The following is a 21738-nucleotide window of genomic DNA, read 5'->3' on the forward strand; positions in this document are numbered from 1 at the left end:
CCCTGGCTGACAAGGTTGCCCCTCTCTAGATCAGCATTCAAATAAGTGCTGTCTCTTCAGATATAATTTTCAGAATTTGTGGTTCCTAGATTTTATACAGATACACAAATCATGTTTATGTATATTTAATATGAAAGTAGAATCTAACTGTCCAGGGAAACAAAAAGGACTAAGGGGAGGCAGGAGTGCTGAGCAGAGGAGGGGATGATGGCATGGGGAGAATAAGCTCATGTAATCTATCTGTCTGTCTGTCTGTCTGTCTATCTATCTATCTATCTATCTATCTATCTGCCACCTCTTATCTATCATCTATCTACTGTCTAAATATGCCCAAATATAACACTTTTTATTAATAAGTTAGACTTTCAACCAATGAGTGGAGTGTAAATAATGTCACATAACTTCTAAGGTTATCATATCAAAGGCTATGGAGGCTTTTTGCTTTGATAGCAACAATATTGAAGCTCTCAGTGTGAGAGGCTGATGTGTGGAGAGACACAGGCAGGTGCCCTGGTTGAGTGTCTCAGGTAAAGGTGTTCTTTAGCTCAAGTAACCATCTTAGAAATGGATGGTTACTCATCATATAAGCCCACCTCAGGTGGGTTCCAGACAGCAAAGATCAGGGCTGAGCTGTCTACACTGTATTCTATCTGATTTCTTGATCCACAGCTCCTTTGAATACTATAAAAATGTTGTTGTATGCTACTAAGTTTGGGGTGGGTTTGCTAGCTGGAAACAGAAATCTTACTTCAACTTCATCACATCTCCACCCCCACTAATCCTTTCACCCCTTCACACAATTACAAGTCCCAAATTCAAATGAGTCAGTCTTGACTCACAGAGTCTGACCTTCTGCCTATAGCAGAGCATTGGTTTATTCTGTTCCTAACAAAACAGAGTTCCTTAAGGGAAGCAACTAGTCAGCATCTCTCACTGTGTGGTCTCTCCATCCCTGTGCTCCTGAGATAATGCACCAGAGATGGAGACAGAGTGCCAACTTTGATGTGGAGATCGAGTTCTCGTAGAGTTCTGGCAGCTTCCATGGTCCTGGGCTATATCACATTGGATGTGCTTTTGTCAACTGACATGATCCAGAGTCATTTGGGAAGATGGGACCTCAACTGATAATACGTCTGTGGAGCATTTTCTTGATTGATGAGTGATGTGGGAGGGACCAGCTCACTGTGGGTAGGGCCACCTCTGGTAAGGAAGCAGGATGAGCAAGCCTTAAGAAGCAAGCCAGTGAGCAGTGTTTATCCACGACCTCTACATCAGCTCCTCTCTCGAGGTTTGTGCTTGAGTTCCTGCCCTGACATCCCTTCACAATGAACTGTTACCTGGAAGCATAAGATAAACTAAAACCTTTCCTCCCCAAATGGCTTTTGGTTATGGTGTTTTGTCATAGCAATAGAAACTCTCAGACAGTGGGCCATATACCTGTCAAGTACCAAAAAGGTATTAGTTTGCTAAAGCCACCAGAACATAATACCCCAGATTGGGAGGCATGAACAACAGAATTGATTTTCTCATAATCCTAGGGGTTAGAAGTTGAAGATGGAGGCGCCAGCTGGTATGGTCCTTCCTGAGCCCTCTTTACCGCCCTGCAGATCCTCTTTGTTCCATTTTCACAGGCCCTCTCCCCTGCATGTGCACCCATCTGGTGTTGCCTCGTATGAGGACATCAATCCTATTGGATTAGCATTCTGCTCTTTGACCTCACTTAACTTGACCTCCTCAAAGATTTTATTTTTAACACAGTCACATTGGGAGTTAATGTTGCAGCATATGGGTTTGGATCGAGGTAGGCATATCACCCATAGCATAAAGGACATGGGGAATTCTTATGGTTTATCCTCTGTGTTTGCACATGAAATGGAAAGGAACATAGCAGTGTAGAGTCCTGTCTTTAACATAAAACATTTTAGGGACTCATTGTTAGCTCTCCATACATCTTGGCCACTTGTGGTTGGGGACCATCCCACGCCTAAGGTGGGAAGATGGTGACCACAAAGAAGATAAGATGCCCTTGGAGTCAACAAGTTGTAGGCTGAAATTTGTTATGAAAAGTAGAAAGTACACGCTGAAGCACCAGCAGACACTGAGGATTAGACAGGGTAAGCAAAACCAGGCATCCTTGCCAGCAATCGCCCACCTTCGAAGAAACCTGAAAGAGAATACTGTGCAACGCTGAATAAAGTTGGTGTCCATTCCCACAGAGGGCATAAGGTGGAAAATATTGCAAAGAAAGATGTTCATTGGCCGTCATCGACCTGGGCGACTCTGGGTATTATCACAAGCATGTCAGCACAGCCTGGAGAAAAGCAAACCATGCAGAATTTTTAAAATAAAACTTGCTAGAGATTTTTGTTTCTTTTAAGAAGAAATACACAGCAATCCTAATTCCATTCATAAACATTGTCCTGCTAGTCACCAGCCCCAGGCATATGCTTCCCTTACTCTCATCCCTTTAAACAGTGACCTGCTTAGGTGACAGAAGATGGTGACAGCTTGTCCTCTCCAGAGCCAATGACAAGCTTTCTGTTATATGGCCTTTATTCGATTTCCAGTGCCCAAGGAAACCTCAAGCAAATCTTCATTGGTATCATTGTCAGCTCACAAAACAGTGCTGATTGCACTGCGATGCACATAGATCACTTATATGGTATTCTTTGGTCACACACTGTCATTACAGAGGCTGATGGAGGATGTCAAAACAGATTGGGGAGGAAGTTGTTTAAAGCAATCAAAAGGGTGGCTAAAGAAAATGATGGAGCTAGTGTGATAGAGAGCACTCTTCAAAATTCTCCTATTCTAATTATAGAAATGTCCTTTTTGTCACTTTGCCTTTTATTACTTTACATGATATTCCCCAGAGGGTGTGACAGGAAAGGAGGGAATGAAGAGCAGAGTGAGCAACCGAGAGAGATGATGAACTGATCTGGGACTATTTAATGCTCTTAACCTATGACCTGCAGTTTCGGAAGGAGGGAAGGAAGGAAGGAGGGAAGGAAGGAAGGAAGGAAGGAAGGAAGGAAGGAAGGAAGGAAGGCATATCACATTCTGGTCCCATATCTGCCTTCAGCCTCTTAAAGCACACCTACTTAGCAATTTTTGTTGTCAGCTGGTCTTTCCACATCATCCCATTATCAAACCAGCCTCTTCCCTGCCCCTTCTACCTTTCACTTTTGACATGTAGGAAATGGGAACCATTTTGGGGTCTAATTCATTGTATCGCCAATGCACGCTGTACAAGAATCAATGTTTACCATTGCATATTTACATACTTAGCCCCCTCCTATATGAAGCAGACCAGCGCTAAACAATTCATGTGAAATCATTTCTGAAAGATTAGTTTTTGCTGCCAGTTGCACCTGGGGAGAATTTCTATCCAGTCTGAGAGAGGCTTCACCCATTCTCAGCTCTATAAAGCCCTTAAGCTTTTTATCTTTCCTGAATTGTCCAAAGGTGAGAGAGATTCAATTCACCAATAGTACTTGTTTGTTTGTTTGTTTTTTCTATGAAGACAAATTTCCTCTTTGATGCTATTCTTCACAAAGCAGTGATCCATTTAAAGAAGAGAAAACACCCGCTGGGGCCAGAGATGCTCCAGGTAGAAAGAATGAACCCAAGTTCTACTTTCTTCATTAGTTTAGTATGTTTTTTCTCTGCTGCTTCACTTCAGAAAAGATAATTACTATCTTTATGAGTCATATGCATAGCCCAGTACCTGCTTAGAAAATTAAAAAAAAATTTTCCCCATGTCACAGTGCAGAGTGATGTTCATTGTCTTCACACAGTTACTGGTGTTCACTCATTTGTCAAAATGACTGCACTGGAGGCTCTAAAAGCCAAGAGTGGTAATGAAAAACAATGACTGAAGACATTTCCAAATGCCATCACAAAAAGATAGTAACATGAACTTGATAAACTTGGGGTTTCATTCCTTTTAAATTGTTCAGAGGTTGATAAAGGTGATTCTGTTTCTCTCCAGCCCAACAAAGCAACAGATGTGGGGAGTTCTTAGCTGTTTCCTTAAAATGTAGTCGCTTCAGTGTTGGGCATGAACTTCACTCCGCTCTGTGCTGATCAGAGATGTCAATATGCTCAATATCACTAGCCTAAGCTTCAAAGGACAACTCATGTCATGATATAATAATCTTCAGCATGTGACAAGACAGGCTTCTTGCCTCAGTGCCATATGGTGATAAAGATCAAAATATTATTGATCTAGAGATAATAAATGAATACTTGATCTCCAAGCTAAACAAAAGATAGGTCAATCTTCTAAACGAACTTGGCTGCACCCACACTGTAACTTCAAAGTGTGTTTCTGTACAAGATCAATGTCCAGTTTCCCTTAAATGGGAAATACAGGTGCCACAGTACTTCAGGGACAGCCACACTGATATATCCAGTTTGCTGGTTCCATTCCTAGGTCTTGGTGTGGTCCTTGAAGGAAAAAGATACGGGGCAGCTCATGCCCTTGTTTATTGTGCTAGGAGATGACGATGCCCTTGAAGAATGCAAAGCATCCCATTTGAGAATTGGTAATATAGTCTAGCCTACACTGGCTTTATCTGAAAAATCCAAAGAGAATTTTAATTAAAAACTTCCACAAATGTTTGTGTGATCAACTGGGTGAATGCAAATCTTTTCTGGAAAAAATACAATCTCGGATTCTCCTATCCATAAAAGTCCAAAAACACAAGCTCACATTTAAACATTCCGAAGCCGGGCAGTGGTGACACATGCCTTCAATCCCAGCACTTGGGAGGCAGAGGCAGGCAGATCTCTGAGTTTGAGGCTGACCTGGTCTACAGAGCAAGTTTCAGAAGAGCCAGGGCTACACAGAGATAGTCTATCTAGAAAAACAAAACAAAATAAAACAACAAAAGCATACCCAGTAAGTAAAGTATCAGGGGTAAAACTCCATAAAAACAGATTGCAAAGCTACACCTTGAGAGACATCAAACACAGGATACAAAATAAGAAAGATTAGTGTTTGTGTTTTTTTTTTTTTTTCCTTTTTGAGACTGGGGCTAGTGTATCTGGGGCTTGGCCTTGGACTTACTACATAGTCAAGGATGACCTTGAACTTCTGTTCCTCCTGCCTCTACATCCTGAGTCCTTAGATTACATCTCATATGCTTGGTGCATATGAGGCCAGCACCAACTGCACCAACTGCAATACAGCCTCAACTAAAGTCCTCTGTGTTTTAAAGAAAAGTTTGTGAGCAAAGGAAAAAGGGGAATTCACAGAGATCCTCCTGCCTCTGCCTTCTGAGTGCTGGGATTAAAGGTGTGTGCCACCACCGCCCAGCTGCTCATTCTTCCTTTGTCCTTTTCAATCTCCATTGTGTGCTGGGAGTTAACACAACATATACTCCCCCCATGGAGCACACTCATAGCCTTATACCTGCTTTGCTTGGTTTTATTTTTAAAGATTAAAAAAAATGTACAGGTACCCACAGAGACCAGAAAAGGGTGTGAGGTCCCCTTGAATTCAGATCCTCTGGAGAGCAGGAAGCTCTCTCTCAAGCACTGAGCCTTCTCTACAGCCTGTTTTTTTTTAAATCGTTTTTTGACAGTTTCACACATGTAGTAATGTATCTTGTCCCTTTAGCCCCCTTTATTCTGCCCTTTCCCTCATCTTTCTTTTGCTGAACCCATTCTGTCCAACATGTTCCCCTTGTATTTTAATGTTTGTTTGTTTGTTTGTTTTTTCTTGAGAGACCCTCTGAGTTTAAACAGGGCTGCCAATATGATAATGGGTGATAGCTTTTGTTTTGTCTTGTTTTTGAATTAGAGTATGGGCAACTTATCAGTGGTTTTAACGTGAAAGTGACATCCCTTCTTTCAGTCACCATTAACTGAACAGTCTTCAGGAAGAGGTGGGGCCTCATGAGTCCTTTCTCTTTCCTTGATGAAATGATGGTCTAGTCTTGTATAGGCCTGCTGAGTTTCGGAGGGCATCAGTCATGGCCATGGTATATCCAGAAGACAGTTTTGCATCAGTCCTTCTCAACCTCTGACTTTTATCTTTCTTTCTTTCTTCTCTACAATGTTCCCTGAGCCTTGGAGGAAGGTGATAGTAGTGACACGGATGTCCCATTTAGGGTCAAGCACTCCATTTTCTGTACTTCCACCAATTGTTTTTATAGACAGTTCACTCCAAAAAGAAGCTTCTCTGATGAAAGCTGAGATTTGCACTAATCTATATATGAGTATAAAAGTGAATATTTTATACTCATATAAATGTTTATGTAAGTGTTTCCAGTTATCTAAGCACTAGTAGTAGGTTCTTCTCTGGGGCCTGTGACCACCCAACCACAGATTATAGTTCCAAACTGGTTATAGGCCAGGCTTATAGTTTGTTTTCACGATGGGGCTTACATCCAATTAGAAAGTGACTGGTTACTCCCATAACATCTGTGCCACTATTGCATCAATGGGCATGCCTTTCCAGGTTGCTCATCATTGTGTCTCACAGCTAGGTAAGACTGTTGATGACTTCTCCCATAGCAGCCTCCATAGCACTTACCATAAATATGATAGCTATCTAGAAGGAAGATAGATTCTAACTCAGTTCCAGCTTGGTTTCTCTATATCCTGTGACTGTGCATGGTGTCTTCAGCAACAAAATCTTGCCATCAATTTTTTGCAGGCAACCAGACACAATGGTAATTCTTTGTATTACTTTGGGGGCCTCTGGATGCTCTTTGACAAAAAGCTCAAAGGGAGGTATTAAACACCTGGCACTAAGATTTTTGCCTAAAAACTTATGGCTTCTAGGAGAAACATTATCTCCCCATGTAGGAACATTATTTAGAAATAAGTATGGAAGTACACTACCTAAAGGTTTAATATAGGAAATTATTTTTTAAATGTAATATAAAGACTACAATATTTCATTTTTATAGGATATAAATTACGTTCTATAGGACCCCCTAAAGGATTTTAAGATATTTTCCAGGTCTGTCTACATACTCTCTTTTGCTCTATAATGTATTCTCCATACATTTGAAGCTGCCTTTATTGCCTCTTGTAAAATGTTTGTCCTCAGATGAGGCTGAACTTCTTTGTCAGAAGAGTACAGAGATGGTGTTCAGATTGTTCAGGGATGAAGATCACAGTCTATTTTCTGGCACATACTTGGAAGACCATGTGACATGCAGTGACCATACTACCATTCCCTATCTGTACTATCTTGTCTCCTAGGCCAAGGGTTGCCATTTATTAGCTGTGCTAGGCCCTAAGGTTGATTAGTTTGTGCCTCTGTCTTCTCACCTGGAGAAGGAAGCTAATAGTTGCTCTGGTGACAAGTAAGTGGCATGCATTTCAAACCCCTGGCAAGGTGCTCTGCCCTTTATAACCATAAACATTAGCTGTTATTGTTTCCATTAACCCCATAATGGTTGGTACCATCCTGCCACAAAGGGCTTCACTCTTGCAGCTTCTTTGTTCATGCTACTCATTCTTCTGGTGCCCTGGAAAGTTCCTCTGTCCTGGCTGTGACACCTTTGGCCCCCTTTCTCTGTCCTCTGCCACCCACAGAGGCTTCCCTGCAACCATCCTAAGGAATTGACATCTCTCTATATTCTCAGCAAAGCAGCCTTGGCATCTAGAGGGGCAGAACCATGTGGCATAACAAAGGGGCCCAAATTCTTGCTGCTGCCTGGTGTCTGCCTGCTGCCCTTTTCCATTATCAGGTTCTAAATGGTGAATGGAAGGCAGCTGCTGCCCCTAGACCTGCTAGCCAGATGTCGCACCATCTACACTGGAAATCCAATTCTGCTTTAAACTTCAAGAACAAAGCAGGGACACGGCAGAAGCCTGTGGAGATGGCCCCGGGCCTTTTCATGCATGGCTTTTTGATAATCAAGGAAAATCCCTCAGTGACCTGTAGGGACCCTCTGATCCTAGCCTGAGTCTGCCAGGGAAGTGTAATAGGTCCACTTTCAGATACATTCAGATAAGTAGGGAGACTTCAGGCTAAATTATCCCCTGGGGAGTGCTAGGACTAAATCCAAAGACAAAGGAGGATGACTAAGACAAAACCCTTGCCACTTTTCCAGGAAATTCAGAACTTTAATGAGAGCTCTATGTTGAAACCATGGCATCAAACTTGGAAGAAGAGTTTCCAGTTCACCTTTAATGGCCAGACTTAAATAGTTCATGGATACACTCTTGTCTTCATTAAAGGTTTAGTTATTTTCACACAGAAGAAACATACATCTTAATAGAAATTAATAATAGTTCATAAAGATTTTTTGGCTGAAATGCAGTTAGTGTGTGAACACTCAATTGGGTATATGTCCTCAGACCCAATGAGATGTCTTGTCCTGTGCCCTTGCAACAGCATGCTCTCTTGCTGTATGGATGGTTGCAAGAGCGCTAGGTATCTAAGGATCATGGGCAATTAACAGTGTGTCTATGAAGTTAAAGTCAGGATATTTAGAATATCAGAGCTGAGAAAGACAGAGTGCACACAAATGCCACCGGAATGCATCAGGCATTTAAAACATTAAATTAGAAATGGTTAATTGCTATGGGACTAGCTCAGTGGCAAAGCACTTCATCAGCAGATCCAATCCTTGATAGCAGAAAAAACATATGGTTAGATGACCAGTTTTAAAGGCCTTCAAGCTATCCCTAAATTGTTAAGTGTAACCCCCAAACCTCTAACATTTCTGCTCTGTGGACTACAGTCAGGGTCTAGGTGAATAAACAATTTCTTTTGTTCCAAGATGATTTGTAAAAGTAAGAATTTAATGACAGGAACTATTGTTGGCTTAGAACACACATCATGTAGGCTACAATGAATTTCAGGCTGTCTAACCTCAAATCCAATTTGCATGCACTTCTGTCCCTACTACAAGCGGCTGTATTTCCAACTTCCTTGAGAGGTGTGTCTTAAGACTCTGTAAGTCCTGGGCTTGATTGGCTGCAGGGTCTCCCTGGCTAAAAGTATTACCAGTGGTTCCACAGAGATGTGGTTACGAAAAACAAAACAAAACAAAACAAGACAAAACAAAAAACCAGGAACAGTGTAATTACTTCCTTTCATTGCTTCTTTGGTTATCTAGGAATCTAGGTTCGATGAGACAAAGAAAACTTCAATGGCCACTGACACTCCTGAATGGTAGTAGGTTGAGGGAAGGCAGAACAGCCTCCATACTGGATTGTGGGTCTCTGGGAACCTAATTAGGTACAAATAGGATCATGACCTGGTCAGCAACCTTGAGCTCACAGTATGTACACTTGCAGAACTTCTGGTATTTCCTGCTCATGTACAGTGTAGACATCTGACATTTTGGTCTATGCTGGAATTTTCTGAGTTCACATTCAAGGTAAAGTACAGTGATGGGAACAAAACACTACTGGACTACTGCATTTTCTTCCCTTATACCCTGTGCCAAAGTGTATGCTTGAAGCAGTTTATTAAAGCAAGACAGAAGGGACTTTAGTAAGAAAAGCTCAGATTGTCTCCTCCCAAAATGCACTTTTATAAGGACCCTTCTACTTGGTGATTGTGCCTAGGATTCAAATTAGCTATAAAGAATTTTTAAATAACCGATGTAGTAGACATTAGTATCACCAATTCTTTAAAGTATAATTCAAATTTATAATTTATCAACATTTATTTATATACTTTCATTTAGTATATTACAGATATGCCAGAGAGAAGTTTTTAAAATGTTGAATCTTTTTACCAGTTATTAAGAATTCTCAGAAGGATGGTACATACACATAATCCCAGACTGAGGCAGGGAAGATCATGAGCTCAAGGCCAGCCTGGGCTACACAGCAAGACTTGTCTCAAAGTAACTAATATCCTATATACAGATTAGTCAACCATTATTTTTTTCTGTACATGTCTTCTTTCCTTTCCCTTCCTGTTCTTCTTCTTACATCATTATAGACTTTGTGAGACAGAGTTTCATAGCTCAAATTGGCCAATAATTCATTGTGTAGTCCAATCTGGCCTTGAACTCACCATCCTTCTGCTTCAGCTTGTCAGCTGCTAGGATTATAGGCATCAGTTACCATCCCTAGATATATTTTAATTTTCCATTAAACATAAATAAAAAGATATGGTCCAGCACACCAGGAAAGCACTGTCAAGGCCATGTGCAACTCTGAGGACCAAAGTCCACAGTGGAAACAGAGAACTGAATCCCAAAAGGTGTCCTCTGACCTCTACTCACACACTGTGGCTCTTGCACGCTCACACACACTATCAAACAGCTGCACACACTAAATTAAAAACAGAAATGTGCTATTAATAAAATTTAATTTTGTGATTCAGAATTATTCATTAAAACATATACTTATGTCATCTTAAGGCTGACATAGCAATAATAACTATGATTGCAGCTCAAACCAGAAAAGCTACAGAAAGTTACACATGTATTTATAGTAACTTAATATGGTAGTTCAAGAAAGGTTTTACAGTCATACAAAGTAATCTTAAAGTTAAAAATTTTACAAGTGCCAATATTCGTAATATTCTGGTTACTTTTAAAATACCCCAAAACATCTACTTAAACTTCTAATTACTTAAGATTCCAACCTAAATTCGTGCAAGAGATAGTTTTTTTCCCTTTTTAATTTAGGGAACATCAGTAAAAGTTATGCCTGGGCCTGGAGGGAACACGTCTACGCCCAGGGCTGTTAAAGTGGTGGATTTTTTTTTTTTCCTTTAACTCACCAAAAGTACATATCTCAGTTTCTATATTAAGTATTGTATACTACACGGAAAAAGAAAATGATTCCAGCTTTGAGCCTTGCAACCCAGGCTTAGACCTCAAATACATTATTTTAAAGTTTGGTACCAGTGAGTGGAAAGTTGGCTCCTCTGGGTTTTCAGTAACCCTGCTTTCAATCAGTGGAAAGAAGTCACTTGAGTCTTGGCGGTGACCTTAATTCCCTAGAAATTTAAGGCTTTGGATAGAAAATTACAACTGGAGAACTCATTTGCTTCAAGAAGACAGAAGACAGAGAGATCTCTCTAGATTAATGTGCTAGGCCGAATCTAGCTCACTTGGGAGATGGAGACAGCGCTGGCAGGCCAGCAGAGCCAGATGCTCACATCTTCAGCAAATAAATCTACTGCCAGCCTTAATCCTCCTCACACTGATATCTTAGAAAAGCATCCAAATGCTTCCATATCCTAAGTTACACATGTCTAATGGTTGTGTTTGAATTACTCAACTATTAGAATTATTTTTAATTTTACCTATACAAGTATCAACACTAAACATGCTAGTAGGAGTTATTAAACTTTTAAATGGCAGGTGAAGTCAGTCTGTCTTGTTATTTTTACATTGATCGATTGATTGACTGAGAGGCTCTCTACATGCAGCCTTGGCTGGCTTTGAACTTGTAGTGATCCTCTTGCCTCTACCTCCCTGGGGCTGTAATCACAGGTCTGTGCTACCATGACTGGCCTCTTTCACTCTTTTCTGGACTGGAGATGTGGCTCAGCAGAAGAGCTGTGAAGAAGAGCACAGGAGAAGAATGAGTCTCCAGTTGTTTCCGGGTGACCTCACACAATGTGCACGATGCTGAAAGGACGACATATTTAAAGAAGATGGCTGCCCAGGAAATGAGCTCATGACCCTCACAGGCAAGTACACTTAACACCTAATTGTTAATCGGATTTGTGAGGCTGCATATCTGAACTGAATTCCATTTAGGTAATGTTAATTCTGCCTTCAAAACATATTAATCCAGGTGAAATGCCACAATTTAGTTTTATATTTAAGTGATTCACAACTACTTCCTGGAGGAATAATTTTACTGTGTTTATTTAATCACCCGGGAAAGTTTCCCAAGTATTTGGTATTTCACAAGTCTCTGAAGACAATGGGCATCACCATTACAAAAATAAACAGAAATTCAAATATATGCTACTATGAGATTAAAGTTTATGATTATTCAACGAGTTGCCAATGATCAAAACCAAAATGCTTGCATGGTCGGGGTTGGGGGGGGTGTCCTCACCTACTGGATTAAAACAATAAAATCTCCAGCTGTTCTTAGGCTACGAGCTGTCGGTGTTGATGTATTTTAGAGTTTTAGGAATGAATATTGATTTTCTTTAAGCACCGGTTTTCCTGGAGAGTTACGGATTCACAATCAATGGACACATAGAAGAATCTTAATGCCCTGGAAATGGGTGTTAAATGGGTCAATGTGGTACATGGTCAGGGGGTGTCCTCATCTGTCTTCACTCAGGCAGGAGGAACTACATACAGCAAGGCTATCTTGTCTATCTTGTGGTAAGGAGATGTGGATTACTCGATCACGAGCAATGTACCCACCCATCCTTAATGCAAATACAAATCTCCTGAGAATCTCTTTCAGGCTTCAGGCTGGGGTTGTAGATCAGTGATAGAGTGCTTAGTGTGTGCCAGGGTGGGGGGAGGGGAGAGGAAGGGAGAGGAGAAGAGAGGAAGAAGAGGGGAGATGAGGGGTTTGGGTGTGAGGTGAGAAATTCTGCATTTCTAACAATCTGCCAGCGGATGCTGATCTTGCTGGAAGACTGACTTGGAGTAGAAAAAGCTGGCACGCTGATCACATTCTTTGTCTGGAAATGAGATGTGTAAGCCTGAAGCTGAAGCCCAGGTTCTTTACTTCAGTTTGATGTTACATAGTTATGCAAATAGAAAACTAATTAACTAACTGAACTATTATCTACTTGCATGAAATTATAAAGCTAGGCCAAGTGATGTTACAGGTACTCTTCAGTACCATAAAATGTTGATGATTTTAAGATAACCCTTACTTTGATTTCAGTGTTTTCTTTTCTATTTCCCTTCATAAACAGTGAAAATCTGAAGGTTTTATTGCACAGCATCACTCCAGAATCCCCCAGTTTAGCTGTTCCTTCACTCTTTGAGTCAAGATATAATTATTTCTGCTTAATGTCCACTTATCGCTCTTCCTCCACTATTCTTACAACACTTTTCAGATCTGTGTGCTCCTGTAGGGGGCATTCTTACGTGTAGTAGCTTGTGGGAGCCCAAATGAAATGCAGTTCCTACTAGTTCACATTATTCAGAGAGGCTATAACATTCTTGTAACACGAATTCTATTGAGTCTTAATAATAAAGGCCCGGAGTCAGAAATAAGGTTAAATGCTGAAAGATCAGAGAGAGCAAACCATAGCCACACCTTTCCTCCTCAACTTCCCAGCTGAAAAGACACTGAACACCTGTCTCCTCCTGCTTGATCACTTCCTGTCTGTCTGTACACACCTGCAGACCTCTATGGTTAGCTAGTGGCTAGCTCCACCCTCTGATCTTCAGGCAAGCTTTATTTGTTATACAAACAAGGTATCATCACATATTCTTAAATAGAGAATATCCTCTCGTGAGAGCCATGCTCATCAAATGTACTCCTGTCAAGGGTTGACAATAATTTCAAATTGCAGTTAGTGGGTGAAAAAACTCCTTTCCCTACCCTGAACAGAATTTTAATCTGATGCCTATTACTTATTCCCAACACCAATATCTTCATTAGAACTTCATTAACTTGTCTGGACTACTCACTGTCTGACAGCTGCTGTTGCATCCTCCAGCCCTCCCATTCTTCAACACCCCAGGAAAGCCTTGCCAGGACAAGGCTCCTAATTTTCAGCAAAGCACATGCCACTTCCAGCTGAAAACATGCACTGGCCCTTATTCAATACCCTTATGCAATGGGATCAGTCTATCAGGCACTTGAGCTGTTGCTACATACCTCTCACAAATGATTTCTACTTTTCCTTTGTCTGCGACTACATTTGTCCATTTCTTTTACCTGCTATACCTTTTTATGTACAATTCTGCACCTCTTTTAAAAGACTTGTATATGCCAATTCTTTTTTGAAGCTTTCCTGATTCCTCTACTCAGATTTGTCTATTACCTTGCCCTCAACTTTTTACTCAATACCTCTCATCTATATTATGTCTGCATATGCTTTATTCTTGACCCCTACTATATAAGTCCCAGGATCTACAATATGTCTTTTTTTTTTTTAAAGCTCTCACAATGCTTTTTCACGAAAGTCTCCATATCTGTTGAAAAAACAAGTAAGTGGATAGCGTTAGGACTAACCTATAACTCAAGATGCTCAGAAACTTCAGAGATCTAAAATTACTTATTATTTTAAAAGTATTATATTACTTTATGTAAATGGGTGTTTCTCCAGGTATGTGTACCACCTGTGTGCAGTGCCCACAGAAGTAAGAAGAGGACATCAAGTCCAGACAGAGTTAGATGGCTTTGAGCTGCCATGTGGATGACATGAACCAAACCAGGGTTCTCTTTCCAAGAGCAGCAAGAGCTCTTAATCACTGAACCATGTCTCTAGCCCCTCACTGTTTTCTTACCATTCATGATACTCTTTCATGCCATGGGTCCGTCCCTGATAAAATCAAGATGTGTTTTTAACCTCTAGGTTACATGTTCTTGTGCCACCTTTTAGGACGTCTTTCTTTAGTACATATGCCCATAGCTCAATCTGTGCTACTCAGATGATGCTGGTTAGACTAAATGTAATTACCAGTTTTCTGTTTATCCATATACTTCTTGGATACCTTTGTAGCATATAACACAACCTCATGACAGACAATGGTTCCATTCTGAGTTACAGCCATTCATTATAAAGCGAGAGTGTATCAATAAACTAAGAAACCAGGTTTTGCAATGGTAGTCTTTATATTCATTTAGAAAAGCTTACATGTGACTTTCCTTATTGACCTGTATTCATAGTAAAAATAAAGAAACTCACTGTATGCCTATGACTCCTGCAAGGGGAGATGAAATTGTAAAGCAGTGAAAAAGCATGTCTCACCTGGTGGTAGAGATTGTTGCCCAAGATGTTCTGTGCCTTTGCTCACTTTACCGTCTACCTTATGTCACAGGTATTTATAATTCAGCGTGCAAACAAAGTTCAGAACCAGGAGATCTAGTGCAGTGGTCCCTGCTGCATTACACAAGATGACATCAGGGAAGGGGAACACCTATTAACATTTCTTATTTTAACAGATACACATTTATATTAGCATTCACTAGAAACAATATAATTAGCAAAGGATATTTGTCACTTTATAGTTATTCTTCCCTGGAGCACCTTTCCTTCTTATACAAACTCAAGTTTGAAAAGTGAGTCCACTTAAAAGAGGACAACTATTAATTAACTGTAGGGTTGTTGCTGCTAACAACGATCATGATGGAGGCTTGGGGGAAAGACTGGGATTACGTGGCGGCAGTCTCACTTCTGTCTCTGAGTATACACCTCCAGCCAGGTCACATGCTCTTGGTCTACTTCCTATCTACAGAGATGGTTAGGGTGGCCTTTATAGTCCACCCTCTAGCCACTCTTATGTGGTGCTGTGCTCTCTTGTAAAATGTCACTAAGAAGAATGACAATCTCTGTAAAATGGCAGGAAGTATCCCAGTCCTAACACAAAGATTCCTACCTAAAGTAGTCAGGAAACTGGGGGCATTATCTTAAGGTTAAAACACTCTAGTATGCCTTAGAAAGACAGGAAGTAATTCTGATTTGGTTTAGTCATATTACACTTGTGCAGTGCTAAGGATGCCAGGTTCCTGTTTTTTTTTTTTTTTTTTTTTTTTTCAATACTGCAGCAAAACATATAATTTACTGTGCTATAGTTACACGTGTTACTGTCTTCCTTACAAGAGAAGGAGAAAGCTGAACATCCATGACAAAGCAAGTGGAGGATTTAAGTTGTTTTTTCACCCCTCCAAAACATAAAGACAAATATCAGATGGAGAAGCCAGAGGCGCACTAGCCTGAGGTAAGAAGAACTACCCTGTGAGCTGGTAGCTTTAAGATAACTTAAAATAGCAGACCCTGTTTTTCCATTCTCACCCCGAGAATAGACACTGTAATCAGTTACCCATTTCGAAGGGTAATCAATTTTGAATCCAAATTAGCTTTACGTTCCCGTTCCTTTTACTAAGCCGCCTTGTGTTAGTTTCTTCCCAATGGCTGGAGAATGGAAGTTCAATACAACTCAGCTGGATACCCAGAAATCATTCAGTAAAGAAAATAGCCACCAAGAAATATTTTCACGGTCATGTCTTCTGTTTTCTGAAATATTACTCATAATCTGAGAATCAAATCACTTTTCCCTGAATGGGAGTCACCATCATTTTGTAGCAGGCCCCCAGCTTCTTGGTAGATGGTCTTCCATGAGGCTTTCTGTTATTACTTCCGACCCAGCCTACAGAGCAGTCAGATAACCAGGTAGGCTGAGAGAAAGGGGCCTTTGATGATGGTTATTACTCTGGGAGTATTTGAAGGAAGAACTTTGCAAATGAAAGACTTTCTTTTCCTATTTGGAGTACTTATCACATCTACTTAGTTCAATAAACAAATGAACAAATACCAATTAAACCAATGTAATCTACTTTTTGTGGAGATGATCTGCTTGTTATGAAAGGAAAGCAGGAAGGGAGGGGAGGATGAGAGACAGGAAGTGATTGAGGGGGAGAAGCCGAAAAGGCCAGACTCGCAGAGCATACAATATATACATGAAGGTAGAAGTCAACCCTCTGGAGTACAACTTCATTATATGTTGCAATTTCCAAGGCCCTTTGAGAAATGTGGCTCCACGGTTCCTAGCTTTTACATTGCTTGTTAAATATATCTACAGACACATTTGTTTCCGGGCACCCGGTTGCAGTGAGTCTCTGGCATGCTGTGAAAGGGTGTGTACGCCGTGGGCAGAACTGCTCCTGGCTCAGGCCATCACTGCTGACTCAGCCTTCGGAGAAGGATGGCAGTCAGCCTCTGCCTGGACTCATTTACCGAGGATGTTCGGCCCCTGGAAGGATATGGCTGGGGAAGGGCGGGCAGCCCGGAGCTGCTGACCTTCTTGAGCCTATCCCGGGTTGGGGAAGCAGTGGGTTTTGGCAGTCCATGCAGGCTGGGTGTGTTAGTGCCTCGTCCACAGTTCTGTCTCACGCTGCTGCTTCGCTCATGGTGATTACTGACAGCGGTGGCAGGGTAGGTTAGGGTGCCCTTGTTGAGGGAACACGGTAAGCTTCCTCCATTCCTCCTGAGCTCCAGGAGCTGTTCTCTGGCTTGACTCAAAGCCTCTGTCAGTTCAAAGCGTTCTTCACACTCTCTGCGCACTGTTTCCTGGAGAAAAGTGTTCTGAAAAGAGACAGGAAAAGCAACCCTGGCTTTAAACAGTTTATGTAAGTGGAGAGTTACTGACAACTTAAATCAGAATTGAGCTGAAGGTCGGAGCTGTATTCTCTGTCTCTTCAATACTCTCCACAGGAGACAGAGGGGTGAAAAATAGTATGTGAGGCTGGAGAGAATGCTAATGGAACGTTTAGTTCAACCCTTACCATTTTTAAGTGAGGTGGAATGACCTGTTCAGGGTACTGTAGAAGGTTGGTGGGAGTGGGGCAAAAATCCAGGCCTGAGAATGCTTGCTTACATCAGCAGGATTTCAATGTTCTTGTCTCATGTCTTAGACAGTATGTTCTGATACCCATCAAATAATATCTGTAAAGTCATCATGTTATTTTATAATGAAAGTATAGGCCAATACATAAAGCAAACTGGTAAAATTATGAGATTGAAAAGAATAACAATATAGCAGTCACAGCATTTAAACAGTAGTATTAGTTATTTATCAGACGCTTTCAACAGAACTGAAATATACAGACCATGTGTCATTCTGTACGATAATCTCCCCCAATAAAGAACATGCTCTTCTTTTAATGCCAGCAGAAATCTCTCATCAAGTTACTGTAAGCTGTGATGGATGGCCTGTATTAGTCAGCCTCACCTTACTGTGACGACTATCTGAGGCAATTAACTTTAAGGAGAATACATTTATTTTGGCTCGTTGGTTCTGGAGGTAACAAGATCAGATATTCCCTTTGTGTTGGGCCTTGGAAAGGGTGGCACATCACAGCAGGAGTGCATGGTGCAGCCAGTCAATAAACACAGGGGGCAGCCTGCCAGGATCCCACCACCTGTTTCGGTCACACACCTCCAGTGATGCAAGAACTTCACACAAGGCCAACATCTCAAAGGCCCCAACACTTCCTAACAGCACCCTCTGGGACTAAGGCTTCAACACATGGGCTGGTGGGGTTCTCAATGTCCAAGCTATAGCACGGCCACTTACTGAAGAAGTTTGCAGCCTCATGATGTTGAGCAGAACTGACTTCTATGTATCCAATGGAATTTGAACCCAAGAATGGATGTTATGGTTTTAATAAGTTGGGCTTTTTGGTAGAATAATCTGGAGAAAATGGAATCTCACACAGTAGGAATATATTGACATAAATGTAAGCTTTAAATGTGATTGATGAGATCTCATGAAGGCTGCATCAAAGTCTGAGATTCTGCATTTTTTTATGCGGAGAAATTTTCCATTTTCACATATGGAGCTTATCACAATTCCCTCATTAGGTCTTGGATCTTCCCAATATCTGGATATTGCAAAAATGCCATCCTTAGGCATAATGTAGCCATCATAATCAGAGCAAGTGTGATTATCCATACTAGACCCTAACAAGAGAGGTCCTTTTGACATTTCCTCATAGAAGGAGGGAGTAGGGAGATCATTAGGTTCTCACCTGGATTCCATCCACTCCCTCTTGTCTCCCTCTCACCCCATTAGCTGTAAATAACTCTGCTCCAGATGTCCATGGGTTCAAGAGGAGTATATAGTAGGGGAAGATTAATTGAAGTGTGTGTGTGTGTGTGTGTGTGTGTGTGTGTGTGTGTGTGTGTGTACACTACATGTATGAAGCTTTGGGGAACTTTTCACCAACACTGGAAAAGAACTTTTTGGAGATCCAGCTGTTTTGGGGTTACCTATGCTCCTGTTACTAAGGCAGACCCCCTGTTCCTCTAAGTGAGCCCAATAGAACTATGGTTCAGCAAGCTCGGTTTGAGTTCATTTGATCTGTCATTGGTGGCCTATCTAAGGTGAACAGGTATTTGTTCATGTCTTCCCAAGAAAAGTGTTGCAACACCTGATATTGCAGACCAATGGGTCTGCAAATGGGGAGGGTGGGGCTAAAGAGATGGTTCACTCACTATGTGGTTGCTGTACAATCATCATGACTTGATCTCAGTCCTCCAGCACCCATGGAAAAAGTCAGGGATGGCAAAACATGTCTCAAATCCTAGTGCTGAGAAGGTGAAGACAGGAGGATTGCTAGGGGCTCTGGGACCATCTGGACTGTCTGACCTGGTGACATCCAGGTTCAATGAGAGACCCTGTCTCAAAAAATAAGGTGTACAGTGATGGAGGAAGACACCCTACACTGACTTCTGGACCAGATGGCTTACACACACACACACACACACACACACACACACACACACACACACACACACACGATGAAAAGTCAGTCATTCAAAGTGGTGTCTTAAAAACAAACATACTTGAAGTAATTGTGCTCTAGGAATTATCCATCAGGTCAGCTTGTAAAAATAGCCAAGGCATTTCCAAGTCTGACTCTTAGTGGAAAACATCCTCCGTAAGGGTTTGCTGACTAATCTGCCATCAGTGGAACTAAATAAGAAATCATCAGGCTAAGTTGCATCTTCCTGCATTTGAGTTTCTCGTGACAGAAATTTATTCAGTTATGAATTTTGTAATTAAAATATAATATGGGCTTAGTATGGTGACACACACCATTAATCCCAGCACTAGGGAGGCAGAGGCAGGCAGATCTCTGTGAGGACAGCCAGAACTACATAGAGAGACCCTGTCTTATAAAAACCAAAACCAACAACAACAAAGACTATGGAACAACTCCATAGTAGCACAGTAATTTTTATTAAAGCCATTAGAATGTCTGGGTCAAAGGGCCTCATTTATATTTATATTGCATACACACACACGATCCCTGTTCACATATGTTTTTTAAGCCATTGGTCAATTATTTGATTCTGCTTGTTTTTAGTTCTTAGAGGAATTGTAAACTATTGGCATTTAGGCTTTGTCATCTGGCTCTCATTAACTCCACCTGAATAGTGGTTGGAAGCTGGGGTCAGGGAAGTATCAAGCTGCTTACAAGAAAGATTAATAAGGTGTTGTGTTAGAGCCATCACATTTACTGCTTTTGCTATATTTAACAACAACAACAACAAAAAGACACAGAAGGTTGGTTACATAAGTAGACAAGAGCCAGTCAGCCCGAGAGTGGTAGAGCCCTGCCACCCGCTAGCCATGTGCCTGTGTGAGGTGTCTGCTTCATTATGAAAAGCATACATGTGCCTTTCATGCCTAGAACATCAAGGTGCTGGAAACTGGTAAGACATTTTTGTCTGATTTTCCCAAGAATTCTAACTCTATTAATCTAACTTTTCTTTTAAAAAGAGAGTTCACTGCATTATTTATCTATGTACAGTATTCATCTAGATATACAGTACTAGCTATCTATACACATTACTTATCTATATATACAGTAAGCTGGAAAAAAGTGTAGAAGTAATCAAATTTAAATGGTTCTCAACTAATTAGTATAAAATACCCCTGCTTAAGAAAACTTCGAGAAGGAGTCAGTTTTCCCTGAAATATTAAACACACACACACACACACACACACCACACACACACACACACACACACACACACACAAAAAAAAAAAAAAACCTGTGGAAAGCAATAAACAATGAGGTAAACAAATCAGTGGTACAGAGGATAGGTGCAATAATATGAAAAGATAAAGTGATGAGGTGATGACAGGAGCATTCATTAAAGAAAAATAAAATTCAATCAACCCACTAAACTTGAATTTGAACCTCCAAGAAAGCAATACTCTATCTGCAGAAAACACCCCAAATGCAAGTCCCTTAAAAAATGGTTTCAGGCAAGTGACATGGGGGAATGGAAAGGTAGAGTGAACGGAAAGTCATCCCCAAGAGCAGGTGCAGCTGGAGCGAGGTGCCAGAGGACTTCAGGCTGTGCTTTCCAGCCAGTGTGTGCTGATCCAGCCATGGAGTTCTCAGATTGCACAGTCCAGCTCCTACTGGATACAGCCCGGCTGAGAGGAAGATCTGTGAGTGGGGGCAGGGGCTGTGGACTGTCTCAGTGTGAAGTCAGCCACTCTGCAACTCATCCTTCAAGGCTATTAGCTTTCAGAACAAAGGATTAATTCTCTTTCTATTATTCCCAAACCAGGAGGACCTCTGAACTGAAAATAGGATCCACAGTTGGGGCTTTTATCTGTGCCAAAACCACTATGATTGCTTAGGCGATACCCTAATACCTTCATTTTCTCTGATGATGTCACAACTTCTTCCCCTAAATTGACAGTACAACAGTTTTGTTCACAAGTAGTTTAGGTGTTATAATTTATTCAGTCGTATCGTAAAATATGGAAACAGAACATTTGAAAGTTTAGGAAGTTGCAATTTCAGGAGTGGAGTGTGCCAGCATGATGGACATGTGGCTGTGACTAGAGTCAGTAGACACATCAGTGAAAAATTCCATCACATGTGAAAAGAATCGTGGCCTATGGCTATATTGTTTTCAGCAACTAGGCAAGGGGTGTGGGCTATGCAGACTCTTTTTTATTTGTTTGCTTTGTTTTAGGGACAGGGTCTCACTATGCAGTCCTGGCTGGACTGGAACTCCATGTAGACCAGGCTGGCCTCCATCTCACAGAGATCCTTTGCCTCTGCCTCCCAAGTGCTGGGACTAAAGGCATGTGCTACCATGACTAGCTGTTGCATACT

The 21738-nt window shown here is 41.2% G+C and overlaps 1 protein-coding gene and 1 long non-coding RNA gene across 3 annotated transcripts in view; one reads left to right on the top strand and one right to left on the bottom strand.

Annotated features, from left to right (window-relative positions):
* LOC107977823 overlaps positions 1-12445 on the top strand; it is a 34297-nt gene extending 21852 nt beyond the window's left edge. Inside the window, exon 4 of one of the 2 annotated variants that reach the window (XR_004772200.1) lies at positions 11430-12442. This is a non-coding gene — a long non-coding RNA (uncharacterized LOC107977823). Of the gene's footprint in view, positions 1-11429 lie in introns of both variants that reach the window. The other variant, XR_003480376.2, reaches the window with a different exon arrangement.
* A 3158-nt stretch (positions 12446-15603) lies between these two features.
* The window catches only part of Lekr1 (leucine, glutamate and lysine rich 1), a 185997-nt gene continuing 179862 nt past the window's right edge, over positions 15604-21738 (bottom strand). Inside the window, exon 15 of the mRNA XM_027391734.2 lies at positions 15604-17176. Within this exon, the coding sequence (XP_027247535.1) occupies positions 16769-17176 (408 nt within the window). The 3' untranslated portion in view covers positions 15604-16768. The remainder of the gene's footprint in view (positions 17177-21738) is intronic.

The sequence above is a fragment of the Cricetulus griseus genome (genome assembly GCF_003668045.3).
Source record: "Cricetulus griseus strain 17A/GY chromosome 1 unlocalized genomic scaffold, alternate assembly CriGri-PICRH-1.0 chr1_0, whole genome shotgun sequence".
Classification (NCBI taxonomy): domain Eukaryota; kingdom Metazoa; phylum Chordata; class Mammalia; order Rodentia; family Cricetidae; genus Cricetulus; species Cricetulus griseus.